Below are 16,794 nucleotides of genomic sequence, written 5' to 3'. Positions count from 1 at the left end.
AGTGCTAATTAACTTGGAAACGGCGTAACGTATAGATTCTTTTCATAATGGTTATTTCTCAGCATAATCCTTACAAGCGTTTCAGACTGTTTCTGAACATCCTGTGCAACCAGTTTTAAAAATATGTAGAGTTTTTGTCATAGTAAATATCTGAAACTGAAGTATTAACAATAAATGCCAAATACCTTAAATATATTATACATCCGTTAAACGTATGGATCTCAAAATAGTTGCAAATGTACCACAAAACACAGCCTCATGTCTCACAAGTACAAAAATAGTAGAAAACGCCGGAAACCGCTTTTGACGGTCTCTATTCCACAGACTTCGTGTAATTTTAAGATTGCAACAAAGACCAGAAAGCATCACTTGTTACTGAGGGCAGTATCCTCAAGGAACAGCACTTTAACCTACAACTGCCTAATAGAAATATAGCCGTCCAGAAGCAACTGGGAACACATCGTGCAGAAATAAATAAACACCTGTTGGTCCTTCTGCGCGACATGTAGTTTAGAGGAGGCTGGAATACGACTCAAAAACGATCTTGCAGTGGCTGGAATCGTCGCAGGGCAAGGGCTCGCCGCGTGACGTAACACGAGGCTGCAGACACCTTGACCCACCGTCGTCTCGCAACTCGCGTGGCACCTGCTGGGCGTGCGATGGGGAGATCGCCCGTGGCGTAACCCCGCCTGTGTCGGAGCTCCGATCGGTATAAAAGGCGCCCGATATGGCCAAACGGCATCACACTCGTCAAACTTTCCGTGGTGCAGCAAGTACAACGACAGATATGAAGGTAAGTACTGAGCTGGTCTGTTGTTAATCTGAACTGCGAGAGAAGTCTTCCTCGCACTTGCCTGGTAGGCAACTAGTGTCGTTGCATGACAGTTTAGTCCTTTTCGTGTAGTTCTCTTCAAGTACTAGATCTCTCGCTCCTATCTTAAGTTCTAGACGTAAGAGAAGCATTTTTCAGTGTTTCTTCTTGCCCAACATTCGAGTTTAAACGATCTATAACACTCCAAAAAATTATATGATAAAAAGAAACAATGATAACAGAATCCGTGACTAGTGCAGATGAAAATGCTGGCTGTGCAACATTAACATTAGCATTTGACGTAGCACTGTAAGGAGTGTGTCTTTGAACAACTGTTGGTGTAAGTAGAGGTGAGCCTGAAAGGAAACCTGGTAGCGTCAGTCATCGATTGAAAAACACATGTACCGATAAGACGAGCTACACCGAATCTTCAAAAAAAAAAAAAAAAAATGTACTGATAGGAAGTGATACATTGAAACTTCTTAGGGGTGAATGTATTGTCTAACAAATAGATCATCTTCTTGACGCCGTAAATTTCTCTCAATGCTCTGGACTGATGATAATTGTTCCTAAAGAATATTACTTCCGGTGATACCTGAATAAGGCTGAAATTATTTAGGTTTACTTATAAGATTAACCAATACAAAATACAATTACTGTAATGACGAAAATGGAAATATTTTGGAGATGAGAATAGACTATAACAATAGTTACATGAGTTCCGTGAGAGTCTTTAAGATGAAATGTGAAGTGCTTTATACAAAACAGAGCATCATTAGTTCCATAAGAATATTCTGATCACCTATTCTCTCTATGAGTAATTCTAATTACTTATTCATAACGACAATATGATGAATCAATGTAGAAAACTGAGATTTAACCTTATTTCAAGTAAAGCAATAACACCTTAGAAGATAAATGTGTGAAAAGGTTTTTCTGAGAATACCTTATTGTCAAGACCTCTTACTTGGTTCGAATCATAAATAAAGTATTGACGATTAGCTAATGGAGAGTCTCAGAGAGGAAAAGAAAGCAACGACATTAGAATATGTCTGAAAAAGTTCACTTTACTGATTGTTTGTATTTCAAATACAAAAAAAAAAAAACATTTCAAGGAGCCATGTCGGCTTCAGCTAAGTCAGACGTACACTCTCATCCAGTAAGGCTCACTATCGCTGTCAGAATTATAGAGAGCACCTACACATTTACAATAAGGTGTAATATGACTTAAAAGTATTTTCGGAGCTTTTATATTGTGAAAGGGGTAATGGAAAGATAAACAGAGATTACTACATCTTATGTACACAGATTATACAATTGCTTAGCTATATTAAAAATGCTGTGGAAGGACTACACCGTCAGTTTGATGCCATTATAGGCGAAAAGGAACGGTGAGATAAAATGTCTTACGATGAATCTGAAATATTTTTTCCTTCTGGGGTACTGCCTCTTTATTTAGAATTATTTCGAGAAGTGTAAATAGCTTCCCATATCATCATCGCTCTTTCTACAAGGTAACAGCTGCACGTAGCTCTCTTCATCCTTTCAGGCTTAAAAATTATTTTTCGTACATTAGAAAAGTAAAAGATCAAAAGCTATCTTCCTTTGTGATAAATAATAGGGTTCCACTACGAAAAATTTGTGAACTGAGCAATTTCGAAAATCGGTGAAGTAATTATGTCCATGTTTTTATGTGAACCTGGGATTTCCAGACATAAATTTCTAATCTTAGAATGATTTCATTAGGATGTATTGAAGTATAAGAAATAAGTACCAAAACACATTTATTCTCCTAAGAAAGAAAAACATGAAGTATCATAGGAAAATTTGCAATATAACCTTTTCAAGATTGCATTGATATACTACACACCAGTATCCTCTAAATCCTATGAAGTTTTATGGGGCATATTCGTTCCACTACATATAAATTACGTACAAACCAGCAAAATTACCGTAGTATGTAGTAACATTTCAAGGTAGTGCCTATGATGTATAAAAAACCACAATTAGTTACTTCAGACATCGGTGGAATGGAGAAGTTGGTGATTTTATATGATTTCCGTAGAAGGGACTCGCTATGCCACCTACGGACACACGCTGTCGCATTTGATCCCTCAATGTCTTCTACATATCCACACCATAGCCCGTAGTATGTTTTCTTCCAAGTCTTGAAATCATCTCGCTGCATGGGGACTTATTACATTAGCGGGACATATATACCCCATCCACCACGCCATTGACTGTTGAACGACACAAATCAAAAACCCTCGAATTATCGGGTATCTGTATACAGACTTAGATTTGGATTTTAAACTGTTCCACAGAACCTGTCTTCACGTCTATGCCGGAGTGTTTCCCGAGAACCAGTATTATTTTATTTGTTGTACATCCCTTTGCGGATGATGCACAGAAGAGATCACTTTTGACAACACTCGGCATGCCCCCAAATTTTTCAGACTTTCTGTTCATGACCATTGCGTAGTATATGTACAGGGGCAAATAATATCATACTTTAAGAGAATTACTCTGTGATGCACAAAACGTCTCTTGTAGCGAAAATAAGACATGGAAGCAATTCAGAGACACCCTGATAGTTTTGTTACTGGTAGGTTCCACCAAGACTGGTTCCACCAACACTCAAGTATTATGGAGACGCTTCGTGAATCCAAATGAGAATCCTTGGAGGGATGACGACGTTCTTTCCAAGAAGTCTTGGCAACAGACTGCATAACGTTCTTACTTCCACCAATATAAATCGCACGTAAGGTTTGTTAAGAGAAGATAAGAGACTTGAGGTCCTGTAGAGAAGCATATAGATTGTCATTTTCCAGTCAATCTGTTTCCAAGTGGAGCAAGAGATAACGCTACCCTCCGTCATGCATCAGTAATGGCTTGCGGAAGATGAATCTGTAGGGGAAGTGGTCTAAATCTGGGCTATCAATTACTGTTTAATACATAGCTCAAATTCTGTTGGGAATAAATAAAGAATACTGAGGTGAACAACAATTTTAAGAACCATCCTTTAAACCATTACGGTGACATGTAACATACTCCCACTATTTTCTTGTCATTTTGGGACTCAAAGAAACATTGGCAACTTTAATGAAACTTAGAGGTGTGGTCTCAATTACGGGTAGTCCTAAAAATATGGAGATACTATTCGAAAAAAAACTCAATAAAATAAATGAGGAACATATTTATACTGTAGAATAAAATTTTATAAAAATTTGGTAAAGTGGTCGTACAAAATCTCATTTTTTGAACAGAAAATGTGGCCACATAAAGTAAAACGTTCTATTCAGTTGGCAAAAGTCACAAATATAAATGTTTCTATCAGCTTCTGCACATTCGTTGTGTGCCCACATGTTACACGTGATGAACGTAACACATTTCATTATAAAAGCTTTACTCACAAAAAATGCAATTTGCGTCATCGTCAATGAGGCAATGACGTAGCTGGTTATCTGTCTGTCGCTCATTTGAATTATTTTCTCGCTTTTTTTGCCCATATCCTATTGTATTTTTTTCTTTTGATTTTTCTCAAAAAAGAAATGGTTCAAATGGCTCTGAGCACTATGGGACTCAACATCTTAGGTCATAAGTCCCCTAGAACGCAGAACTAATTAAACCTAACTAACCTAAGGACATCATACACACCCCCATGCCCGAGGCAGGATTCGAACCTGCGACCGTAGCACCCCCGCGGTTCCGGACTGCAGTGCCAGAACCGCACGCCCACCGCGGCCGGCTTATTTTTCTCAACCTTTAGTTTTTTGGATGAGATTTCGCAATCTTTTCCAAACCTCAGTTTATTTTTCACAGTGTTTCATCTGGCGGGATTTCTGGATCAGCATCCTTTTACAACTTTGTTTTCTAAGGTGTTCCAGCGACCGGAACCGATCCTACTGCTCCATGTCTGTTGTTGTATTTTCCTTTGCAGTAGCAGCAGGAGCAATGTCGTATCTCGTAAGGACTAAAAGCCGATGGAAATCTGTTCAGGCGAGGTCAATAATTGAAGGGGCTGACATGTCAAATGTTTCCAGCATAGGACTATCCGAATACGATGAGTACCATTAAGAAATTTGTCCCACCAGTTTTACCTCTGAGTACACGAATAGCTTTCGTTTTATTTGTTTCGTTCTATGGTTCTTCTTTCCTGCGGGGGTATATATAGACTTTGTTCTCCATATTTTAAAAAGAAAGCAGCGTAGCTATACTAAGAAACTGGTCCAAAATTTAGATATGATGCGTGTTTAGGTCACATATAAGAGCCCTTATATACAGCATTACCACTTTGTAAATTGCAGTTTAATTACAAACAACTAAAAATAATATTTATTAAAAGTTAAAACATTCTAAAGGCTAAGATTTCCTTTTGTACGAGACATTAGAGAGAAGACAAATTCTAAGCACAGAAAATATCAAAAAATAATCAGTTTGTACCTGAGAAAGTTTTAAGATGTTCGGAATGGAGTATAAATTGACTACAATCGCATACTACAATGAAATCTCGTAGTGGTTTTCAAGAACAGTGGACGTAGCCTTAAACCCTCTATTACACAGTTTGCACTACGCTGCGCATCTCCCAGTACCAGATACACTCCTGGAAATTGAAATAAGAACACCGTGAATTCATTGTCCCAGGAAGGGGAAACTTTATTGACACATTCCTTGGGTCAGATACATCACATGATCACACTGACAGAACCACAGGCACATAGACACAGGCAACAGAGCATGCACAATGTCGGCACTAGTACAGTGTATATCCACCTTTCGCAGCAATGCAGGCTGCTATTCTCCCATGGAGACGATCGTAGAGATGCTGGATGTAGTCCTGTGGAACGGCTTGCCATGCCATTTCCACCTGGCGCCTCAGTTGGACCAGCGTTCGTGCTGGACGTGCAGACCGCGTGAGACGACGCTTCATCCAGTCCCAAACATGCTCAATGGTGGACAGATCCGGAGATCTTGCTGGCCAGGGTAGTTGACTTACACCTTCTAGAGCACGTTGGGTGGCACGGGATACATGCGGACGTGCATTGTCCTGTTGGAACAGCAAGTTCCCTTGCCGGTCTAGGAATGGTAGAACGATGGGTTCGATGACGGTTTGGATGTACCGTGCACTATTCAGTGTCCCCTCGACGATCACCAGAGGTGTATGGCCAATGTAGGAGATCGCTTCCCACACCATGATGCCGGGTGTTGGCCCTGTGTGCCTCGGTGTGTCCTGATTGTGGCGCTCACCTGCACGGCGCCAAACACGCATACGACCATCATTGGCACCAAGGCAGAAGCGACTCTCATCGCTGAAGACGACACGTCTCCATTCGTCCCTCCATTCACGCCTGTCGCGACACCACTGGAGGCGGGCTGCACGATGTTGGGGCGTGAGCGGAAGACGGCCTAACGGTGTGCGGGACCGTAGCCCAGCTTCATGGAGACGGTTGCGAATGGTCCTCGCCGATACTCCAGCAGCAACAGTGTCCCTAATTTGCTGTGAAGTGGCGGTGCGGTCCCCTACCGCACTGCGTAGGATCCTACGGTCTTGGCGTGCATCCGTGCGTCGCTGCGGTCCGGTCCCAGGTCGACGGGCACGTGCACCTTCCGCCGACCACTGGCGACAACATCGATGTACTGTGGAGACCTCACGCCCCACGTGTTGAGCAATTCGGCGGTACGTCCACCCGGCCTCCCGCATGCCCACTATACGCCCTCGCTCAAAGTCCGTCAACTGCACATACGGTTCACGTCCACGCTGTCGCGGCATGCTACCAGTGTTAAAGACTGCGATGGAGCTCCGTATGCCACGGCAAACTGGCTGACACTGACGGCGGCGGTGCACAAATGCTGCGCAGCTAGCGCCATTCGAAGGCCAACACCGCGGTTCCTGGTGTGTCCGCTGTGCCGTGTATGTGATCATTGCTTGTACAGCCCTCTCGCAGTGTCCGGAGCAAGTATGGTGGGTCTGACACACGGGTGTCAATGTGTTCTTTTTTCCATTTGCAGGAGTGTATGTAGCTGGAGCAGACTTAGACCCTGGCTGAAATTTGGACAACAAAACATATGTGCAAGACGTCTGTAATAGTGAAATACACATAGACTATACGAACTGCCATATGACTTTATATACAAAGACTAAGCAGTGGCAGAGCTTTAGGATGGATCGCAGTGGTAAATATTAAACCCGTCAACAACTGAAAATAAAGTCATACTATAGGCCGGGAGAAACCGCTTTACCCGCGTTTTTTTTTTCTTCTCGACACGTTTCGGCAGCTTACTGTCATCGTAACGCTAATTTACAGTTACTTTTAATTGTAATTAATTAGATGTGAGGTTAGTTCCCTTGCGTTGTGTGCCAGCTAGGTAATGTTCAAGATAAATAAGTTATAGTATGTACATAATGAGGTAAGCATGATTAGTCAGTTTGTTAGGGCATTTACTTTTATTTTTGTTTGAAATTTTGTTATCTGGCACACAGAGCACAGTCAAAGGTACATCACAATTTAATACCTCCACAGTCATTTGCTTGCATCTACGCAAAGAGTCCTAAAAGCTAAGATAATCAAGTTTCTGTCTTTAAGATAATAGTACACAGTGAAGATGAAGCATTTATATCTAGATGTGTTTATGTAATGGCAAATGTTTGATGATTATTTGGTAAAGATAAATTTTTTTCAATGAAATAGACATTCAACGCTGGAGAAGTTTTTAAAGATGTTAATATTATTACTTCATCACTTACTAATATGTCTTCACATGCTCTGTCATGTATAAATATTCCAGATTCTTCGTATAATTCCGTTTGGTGACCCTTGGCTGGCTACTGGCAATTAAAATTGCTGCACAAAGAAGAATTGCAGATGATAAACGGGTATTCATTGGATAAATATATTATACTAGAACCGACATTTGATTACATTTTCACGCAATTTGGGTGCATAGATAATGAGAAAACAGTACGCAGAACAACCACCTCTGGCTGTAATAACGGCCTTGATACGCCTGGGCATTGAGTCAAACAGAGCTTGGATGGCGTGTACAGGTACAGCTGCACATGCAGCTTCAACACGATACCATAGTTACTAAAGACTAGTGACTGGCGTATTGTGACGAGCCAGTTGCTCGGTCACTATTGACCAGACGTTTTCAGTGGATGAGAGATCTGGAGAATGTGCTGGCCAGGGTAGCAGTCGAATACTTTCTGTATCTAGAAAGGCCCGTACAGGACCTGCATCATGCGGTCGTGCATTATCCTGCTGAACTGTAGGGTTTCGCAGGGATCGAATGAAGGGTAGAGCCACGGGTCGTAAAACATATGAAATGTAACGTCCACTGTTCAAAGTGCCGTCAATGTGAACAAGGGGTGACCGAGAAGTGTAATCAATGGCATCCTATACCATCAGGCCGGGTGATACGCCAGTAATGGGATGACGAATACACGCTTCCAATCTGCGTTCACCGCGATATCGCCAAATACGGATACGACCATCATGATGCTGTAAACAGAATCGGGATTCATCTGAAAAAGAAAATGACTTTTGGCCATTCCTGCACTCATGTTTATCGTTGAGTACACCAACGCAGGCAGTCCTGTCTGTGATGCAGCGTCAAGAGTAACCGCAGCCATGGTCTCCGAGCTGATAGTACATGCTGCTGCAAATGTCGTCGAACTGTTCGTGCAGATGGTTGTTGTCTTGTAAACGTCCCCATTTGTTGACTCAAGGATCGAGACGTGGCTGCATGATCCGTTACAGCCTTGCGGATAAGATGCTTGTCGTCTTGACTACTAGTGATACAGGGCCGTTGGGATCCAGCACGGCGTTGTGTATTACCCTCCAGAACCCCCCTTTCCATATTCTGCTAACAGTCATTGGATCACGACCAACGCGAGCAGCAATGTCTCGATTCGATGAACCACACTGCGATAGGCTACAATCCGACATTTATCAAAGTCGGAAACGTGATGGTAAGCATTTCTTCTCCTTACACGAGGCATCACAACAACGTTTCACCAGGCAACGCCGGCCAACTGCTGTTTGTGTATGAGAAATCGGTTGGAAACTTTCCTCATGTCAGCCTGTTGTAGGTGTTGCCACCGGCACCAACCTTGTGTGAATGTTCTGAAAGCTAATCATTTGCATATCACAGCATCTTCTTCGTGTCTGTAGCAAGTCATCTTCGTGGGGTAGCAAGTTTAATGGCCAGAGTGTATATGGAGGTCATGGACAATACTCTGGAATGGGTAGCATTTACTTCTTGTATGGGTGGCTGCTGGTGTGAAAGAGCATAAACACCTGCTACAGGTCCTCGCGTTTGTGGTGGCGGTGTCGCTGGCTGCGACGGCAGCAGCGGAGGCGCCCTCTTCCAGCTACGGGGCGCCCTTCCGCCAGGCGCAGCGCCAACAGGCGTCGCCAAAGCCCAGGGATCAGCCCAGGCAGCAGCCGCAGCCCCAGACGCAGCAGCAGCCGCAGGCGTTCGCCCAGACGCAGTCGCTCCCGACTTTCTCAGCACCTGCGTCCTTCTCGCCGATCTCGAGCGCTAGCCCGCGCCTGTTCGGCAGGCAGTTCTTCATCCCGGCACCAGAACCGTCACGCCTGTCGGACTTGTACCGCCTGCCCAACGAGTACGGCCCGCCACCGGCCACTTTCACCACTACTACTGAGGCCGCCACCACCACGACCGAGGTCCCGGCCACTGTCGCTCCTGCTGATGTAAGTACAGTGTGAAGTGTTTTCGGAGATGCAGGAAGACAACCTGCTGTCGACTATGCTGATTAGAGATGGTACATAAATCCGAACTGGGGAAAGACAGTGACGGAATTTGTCTATGCTTCCGAAGGGACCTTCGACATAGTTGCAGTAACCTCAAAAAGTTAAATTTGGGTGGCTGAAGCAGATTTAAAACACCACCTTCCAAAATGTGGAGCCACTGTCCAATTATATCTTTGCCTGGCTGAGCTTTCACGATGGGCGGTCAGGAAGTAATGCAACGAATTTTCTGTGTGCTGAAAGCCGGCTGGTCTTATTCAGGTTCCCAATACATCACGTTATTACCTGCTCTTTTGGCTACAAAACCTATTTTTTAGCATAATCTCCATTCAATGCGACGGCCTTTTGCCACCTTACTGGGAACGCCAGTTGCACGCACAGTTCCAATCTACTGGTCGATGTTGGAGCCAACCTCCCCATCGTCCACTTACTGCTTCCCACGCCGTGCATTCTTTGTTAAGCCTGACAGATGGAAATCAGAAGCTGCGAGATCTGCGGGGTAGGATCGATGAGAAAGAACAGTCCAATAAATTTTCGTGAGATCCTCTGTGGTTTGCAGACTTGTACGAAGCCTTGCTTGTCAGGAACAAGGAGAAGTTTGTTTACATGTTTATCGCGACGAACACGCTGAAGCCGTTTCCTCAGAGTACCACAATACACCTCCCAATTGATTGTTGCACCTTGAGGGACAACATCAAAGAGAGTAACATATTTGGAATCCCAGAAGACATCAACATTACTTCACCTGCTAAAAGTGCAGCTTTGAATATTTTATTCGGCGGAGGGGTAGTGCGCCGGAACTCCATGCATTTCCGTTGTGTTTCCGCTTGGAATGGATGAATACATGATTGATGGCCTGTGACGATCCTCTACGAAAAAAACTGCCACTGTCAGCCTCACAGATTGTCCTTCGTTGCTCTTTATGCTCTCCTTGTAGGCGAAGCCAGCTGACACACACCTCTCAGTACTCCAACTGGATGTCCAGTTGTCCAGTTGTGCAGCGGAGTGTTTGATTGTGATCCGTCCATCACAGTAAATGAGAGTGCACTTTCCAACATTGTAACCGTGTGCGGCCGGCTGGCACGCGTGAGAACTCACAGCTTTACGAGAACTGATTGCAAAGGCGACAGAAGTCTCGTCCAACGACTCACCGTACTTTTGTTTACTGCCAGATAAACATTCTACAAGCGTCTACATATTTATGTGATGCTCTGGCTTCCTCCCGAAAGAAAGTCAGTGACATGTCTCTGCTTAGAGCACACCTTCGTTACAGACTCTAAACTGGAGGTTACTTGTAGCACCGAAACCCATGGGAACTTCACGAAGCTATTGTGTCTTAAGCGGGAAATTTCTCGATATACCACAACAAATTCCTCATTTTCCCAACCGAAATTGGCAGAGAATAGAAATGTATTGCATTATTTAACGAATGCCCCTGTATACTCTAGTTACCACCTAGAGACCGAAGGGATTCCTGCTCTTAGCAACTTCCAAAAATTAAACGGACTATGAAGGTAAGAAACGAGAAATTAAGGGTTCGAATGGCCCTTAGGGACTTCAGAATTCTCTTATGTTAAATGTAATGATAGAGAGGAAGACTCAATGATAGAGAGGGAGTAATTACGACATAAATAGGAAGCAAGAGTTAAGGATATGTCAGTAGATGAAAGGGTCATGTCTGAGAAGAGGAAATTATGTGTGTGTGTTGGTGCTTACGGGTGCTCAACATCAAGGTTATCAGAGCCCTTACACACATTAAAAGAAACGAGTGTGGACCACATTAGTAAAATTGGGTCACACACACAAAGTCAGCGGAAAAGATTAATGATGCTACACAGGAGATTAAAATATAAGTAAAACGAGAAAGGACCTAAAAAGACGCCACAGAAAATTCCTACTGGCTGGTCACTTACGTAAAATTTGTGCGAGCCAGTCACCCCGTGACCGAAATAAAACCCTCTCCCAAAAATATTAGTAAAAAATAAAGGAAAATTCACAAAACTGCAAAACTATAACCACATTCGTTTTATCATTACCTAAAAGAGATTGCAGATACGCCGGCAAAATACAATGCACTAAAACGTGCTGTTCGCCACAAGCACCACACATCGGAAGGTCCTCTCGCCGGCGCAAGAAACCATGGGTCATAGGACTGGGGCCTGTACGAAGACGAGTGACCACCTACGGAAGACTCTTGAGCTCATCAGCGAGGTGATAGCATGCAGGGCGATGTCACACTGAAATACCTGCGGATCTAAACACGCCTCCTTAGCTGCTAGATCTGCCCTTTCGTTCCCAGCAATGCCGATATGCTCTGGTACTCAGCAGCAAACCACCACCTTCCCCAGTTGCTGTAGACAGAGAAGGGTATTGTGGATGGTGTGGACTACTTTATCTACTGGATGCAAATGTTTCTATGAGTGAAGCGTATTTATAGAATCGGAACAGACAAGAAATTCAGCACTGCAACAACGTTTCATCGGTTCCAATTACCGCAAGATCGCAGACAATTCTGCACCAAAGACAATAAACGCTTGAGGCAGTCGATCCTTGAGGACAAGATCCGGGAAACTACAGAGCAAAGAACAGAATCCCTGTGTTTCGACACACCCATAAAAATAGCTTCATAGTCCTGATGGTCGTGGTGCTCAGATAAAATGGGAGAAAATGAAGCATTGAAAACGGTAGCAGGAGTGCAATCTCTCTTGTACCCTACAAAAGCTAATATCACTCTGGGCCTCTCCAGTAACCAGGGCGGCAGGCGGGTAAAACCCAGGATTTGGGACCGTATTGGCTCCATAACGAGAGACTCCAGCACACGTGACACAAGGATCCAAAACGACATCGTGGCTCGCGGACGATTGGAAAAAAGACGTTCCAGAGGCGGATGATCGTAGAGGAAATGATGCGCTAGATTTCAAGACATAAGAAAACGTCAGGACGATATAATGGAAGGTGGTTGCAGATTGAGTACTACTGTGGACTGCCAGAAGCCATGGAAAAGTACGGTAGAGTTCTTGATGTTGGACTGAATTTCAAGCCACTAAAGATGATTATTTGATAAAATCGAAATGTCTTCGAATGGGAAAAATCAAGTAGATAATTTATTCGCTCGTAATTGGTGGGAAATATATCTACAGTAAAAACTCTATCTTCAGTTAATATGTCTGTGTTAAAGTAGGATCTCCATGTTACTTGTTACCACACTTCTAAACTCCAATCATTGACACGAGACCTCGTATATCTCTAGTTCTTTGACATATAAAAATAATTATGGTGCTAGTACGTCGTTTGCACTCTTTAGTTTTGTTAACTAAGAATTGCGATATATTTTCGTCTTGGATACTACTACTTCTACCACCAGTCACTCCTCTATTAAATCATTAAGTAGCGGTTTTTTTATTTTTATTTTATCTTGAAGTGTCCTGTATATAGTCTACCACATTGAATTGCTTTGGATCTCTATGGCCAATATTAAGTAATGCATTTGTGCATATAAATTGTAAATATACATGTAAAATTAAAATTACATCAGTAATTCTATAGAAGTGTGAGAAGAACGTTGGTACGAAATGTCAGAAGAATGGAAGTCCCTCAGGTTTCTTGCTGGAATAATTTTCAGTATCCCCTTTATGTTTCGGCAGGTTTAAGTCTCCTCCCATATTTGCTCAACAATTGAGTGGCGGAAGACATCACTGCAGATTTTACTGTGCAGACATCTACTGTGCAGCCTACATAGCTAAACTATAAGTTTTCTGCCTTGTAGAAGAAACGAACTCAGTTGGCACTGCATTCTGATGGTTTTTTATGGGGGATTGAATTCACCATTTCCCTAAATGAGGTTAATTTAGGCACTACTTCAATGAGTTGTAGTGACGCCAAGTTCTGAAATGCTATCAATTGTAGGAGAGAGATGTGTTGATCCCAATCCCGCTCCTCCTCATATAACATCCGAATAATGTCGAATGACAGCTGATGACACGGTAGCCGTTAAGAACCACGTGAGTGTCCAGAAAATGTACCAGTTGTCCAAATGTTATTCTCCAGCCCTTACATATACAGTGTGTTAGGGGTATAAGTGCAAATACCTTTATTGGTCACTGAGGACAGTGTACTAAACAATCTTACACCAGTATTTACCTCATTCATAGGCTAATAATTATAGGTATTAGGAGTAATTGATTTTTAGGTTGATTGGTACCTCCAAGAACATGTGGAAAGAGCAAGTTATTATTCAGAATGAGATTTTCACTCTGCAGCGGAGTGTGCGCTGATATGAAACTTCCTGGCAGATTAAAACTGTGTGCCCGACCGAGACTCGAACTCGGGACCTTTGCCTTTCACACTTGCCCGCGAAAGGCAAAGGTCCCGAGTTCGAGTCTCGGTCGGGCACACAGTTTTAATCTGCCAGGAAGTTTCAAGTTATTATTGCTTATTTTCCCTAGAAAGCAGATTAGGTTTTGAAGTGTGTATACACAGACGCAAAATGGTCAGTCTGTGTTGACAGGTGTACTTCACTTAGTGATGATGTTATGACTGTGAAGTAACGATCAGGTGGTAAATTATGTTACGTGTTTGTGAGAGGGGGGGGGGGGGGGGTGGGTCTGTTAGATGCAGAGGAAAAACAACTAACGCACTGACGAGGGTGCCTATTAAGTATTAAGGTACCAAAAATCACAGTATTTGAACTTAAACCATGTATGTCGGTAAGGAAAGTATTGGAGTGACAATCTTAATTGTATCACTAAGGCTATGGACGAAACCTTTTTGATAGTGACCTACTGACAGAAAGTCCTGACAAGAGCAAGTACGTGATTGAGCTCCATGTCAGAAAAATGGTTCAAATGGCTCTGAGCACTATGGGACTTCACTGCTGAGGTCATCAGTCCCCTAGAACTTAGAACTACTTAAACCTAACTAACCTAAGGACATCGCAGACATCCATGCCAGAGGCAGGATTCGAACCTGCGACCGTGGCTGTCGCGCGGTTCCAGACTGTAGCGCCTAGAACCACTCGGTCAGACTGGCCAGCCCTCCATGTCAAACTAAACTATTTTTTGAATGAAGATATCAACGAAAATGGTCACGATTCTGGGTGAAATTGTTACTTGCAATACTGACTCATACACATTTTACCTCATTTTTTTATATATAGATACTTCAGAATAGTCATTCTCCCAGTGATTATAGCTAAGCTAAATTATGTACTCGTTGGACACTAACATAAATGTAAGTATTGAAGAATCGTCTTCATACACCTGGGGTATATGGAAAAAATGACATACCATTTATGGAAATGGTGACTGACTTATTGTGAGCTATTAGTTTTTATTTTTGACACAGTCTCTTCTTTGTGATACAATCGTAACCGGTTTCGACCACCAAAGACCATCTTCAGATGATAGGGGCGGCTATTGATGAACAAGTGACAAAGCATGAATACTTGTTTATCAAATGCCGCTAGTTGCATCTGAAGATCTTTTATTGCCAGGACCGGTAATGTTTGTATGATAGCTGAAATTTGCACGAAAATGCTGTGAGACGAGAATAGCTATTCTTGTGTTGACCGTACCAGTTTTTTTCCAACAACACCTTAGGCGTTTCGACTGTCCGTCATGTTCAAATGCAATGTTATGTTAGTCGTACAAAATTGTTCATTAGATACATTGTATCACCTCAACATTCTCAGTCACAAGTGCTAACTGCACTTGATACCATTGTATCTAATGAACAATTTATGACTGACGTAGCACTACCTGAAAATGATGGAAAGTCGAAATACGTAAGGTGTTGTTGGAAAAATAGAAGTGTGATCAAGATATAAGAAAAGTTTTTAAAAGACTGTATTATAATAAGTGATTGTGTCAAGAATGAAAAAATATATCTTACGGAGTCCAACTGTTAGAAATAGATCGAAGCACGCTGGTGTTTCTGAACCCCAGCACATAACAAACTCTAATTTGCCCTCAGTTTGGGTTCGCCGGTGGCCGCAACGGGGCAGTGCGTGAGGCAGAGGAGAGCGGCGTGTACTACGTGCTGCAGCCAGACGGCCGCCTGCAGCGCATCGCCTACGCCCACGGACCCGCCCCCGCAGCTGCCGCCCTCCAGCAGCAGCGCGCCGCCTCCAGTGAACTGTCTGCCCTGCAGCAGCCAGCGCTCACCCCTGGATACCTGGCGCGCTTCCATTACCAGGACCTGCATCCTGCCGGTGCACCGATCTACACGTATGGAAAACCCGAACTCGTGCGCGTCAATTAGGTTGATTGTACCTACCTCTCTATTTCTACCTTCAAAAATAATGTGGAAAACTTCAAGTCATTAATCCTTCAAAGATCTGAATGCAACCCAATCTTGTGCAATTACTCAAAGTGCGTAGCATGTGTGAAATGAACAACCTCTTTCGTTCTAACATGCACAGTGATAAACCGTCATACATAATTTTATATGGCCAAACAACGTATCTTCACAATGTTAAATAACTACTTTGTGATACCACGTTGCATCTAGGAATCTGCAGTTACCTCATAATTAAAATATATCCGCAGAGCCCTATGTTCAATCTCAGTAGCTCATGAAGGCACAGAAAAATGCCAATATAACAACACAGTACATTCCTCTGATCTCACATATGACTTGACGGACGAAATTACACCTCAGCTGTAACTGTTAGCCAATGAATGACAAATAAGTCACCTTTTGCAATATAGACTATCTTAGTTTTAGACTTACTGACTTCCGGTTACTCTCAAGCTCACATTATCTACAACGTTTTTAACTGAAAACATTATTGTTAATAGAATGCCGTGATGTATGGAAACGTCTGAGAGATTAATGTTTCATTTTGTTGTTAACTACTGATGTAAGGCTGGACACACATCAATAAATTTTTTATAGAAACAATGAAATGCAGTTTAATTTACTGACCTGCAATGTTATTCTGTAGCACTTTGTCATTTTCATTGCACTAGTATTATTCGTTTCAGTACCATAACCAGTGGGCTGAAATTAAACAATGCATTACAATAGAAACCATGTGAGTTAATTTTATATACAAGAATTTTTCTGGCAGAACATTAGCACAGTTGTTCTCTCTGACATAGAGGGTGAGTCAGAAGAAAAGGTGTATGCCTTGAGGAGTATTAGTCCTGGTGATTCTCAACAGACAATTCATATGGACATGTGTCCCATTCCGAATGGTTCCCAAGACAGAAA

General features: G+C 42.8%; 1 protein-coding gene across 1 annotated transcript; it reads left to right on the top strand.

Annotated features, from left to right (window-relative positions):
- Positions 1–757: 757 nt before the first annotated feature.
- On the top strand, positions 758–16,486 carry LOC126359023 (uncharacterized). The gene is made up of 3 exons (XM_050007598.1): positions 758–793; positions 9,118–9,525; positions 15,553–16,486. Exons 1-3 carry the CDS (start codon positions 788–790, stop codon positions 15,838–15,840), a joined length of 702 nt encoding a protein of 233 aa, XP_049863555.1. The 5' UTR covers positions 758–787; the 3' UTR covers positions 15,841–16,486.
- The last annotated feature ends 308 nt before the right edge of the window (positions 16,487–16,794 follow it).

This window comes from Schistocerca gregaria, chromosome 1 (assembly GCF_023897955.1).
Source record: "Schistocerca gregaria isolate iqSchGreg1 chromosome 1, iqSchGreg1.2, whole genome shotgun sequence".
Lineage (NCBI taxonomy): Eukaryota > Metazoa > Arthropoda > Insecta > Orthoptera > Acrididae > Schistocerca > Schistocerca gregaria.
The sequence above is the reverse complement of the archived record's forward strand: the minus strand, read 5'-3'. Positions and strand labels throughout refer to the sequence as shown.

Bases quoted from the DNA above. Each gene is read 5' to 3' on its own strand.
- LOC126359023 (XM_050007598.1), top strand. The intron at 9,526-15,552 runs GTAAGTACAGTG...ATTTGCCCTCAG, and splicing joins CCACTGTCGCTCCTGCTGAT to TTTGGGTTCGCCGGTGGCCG.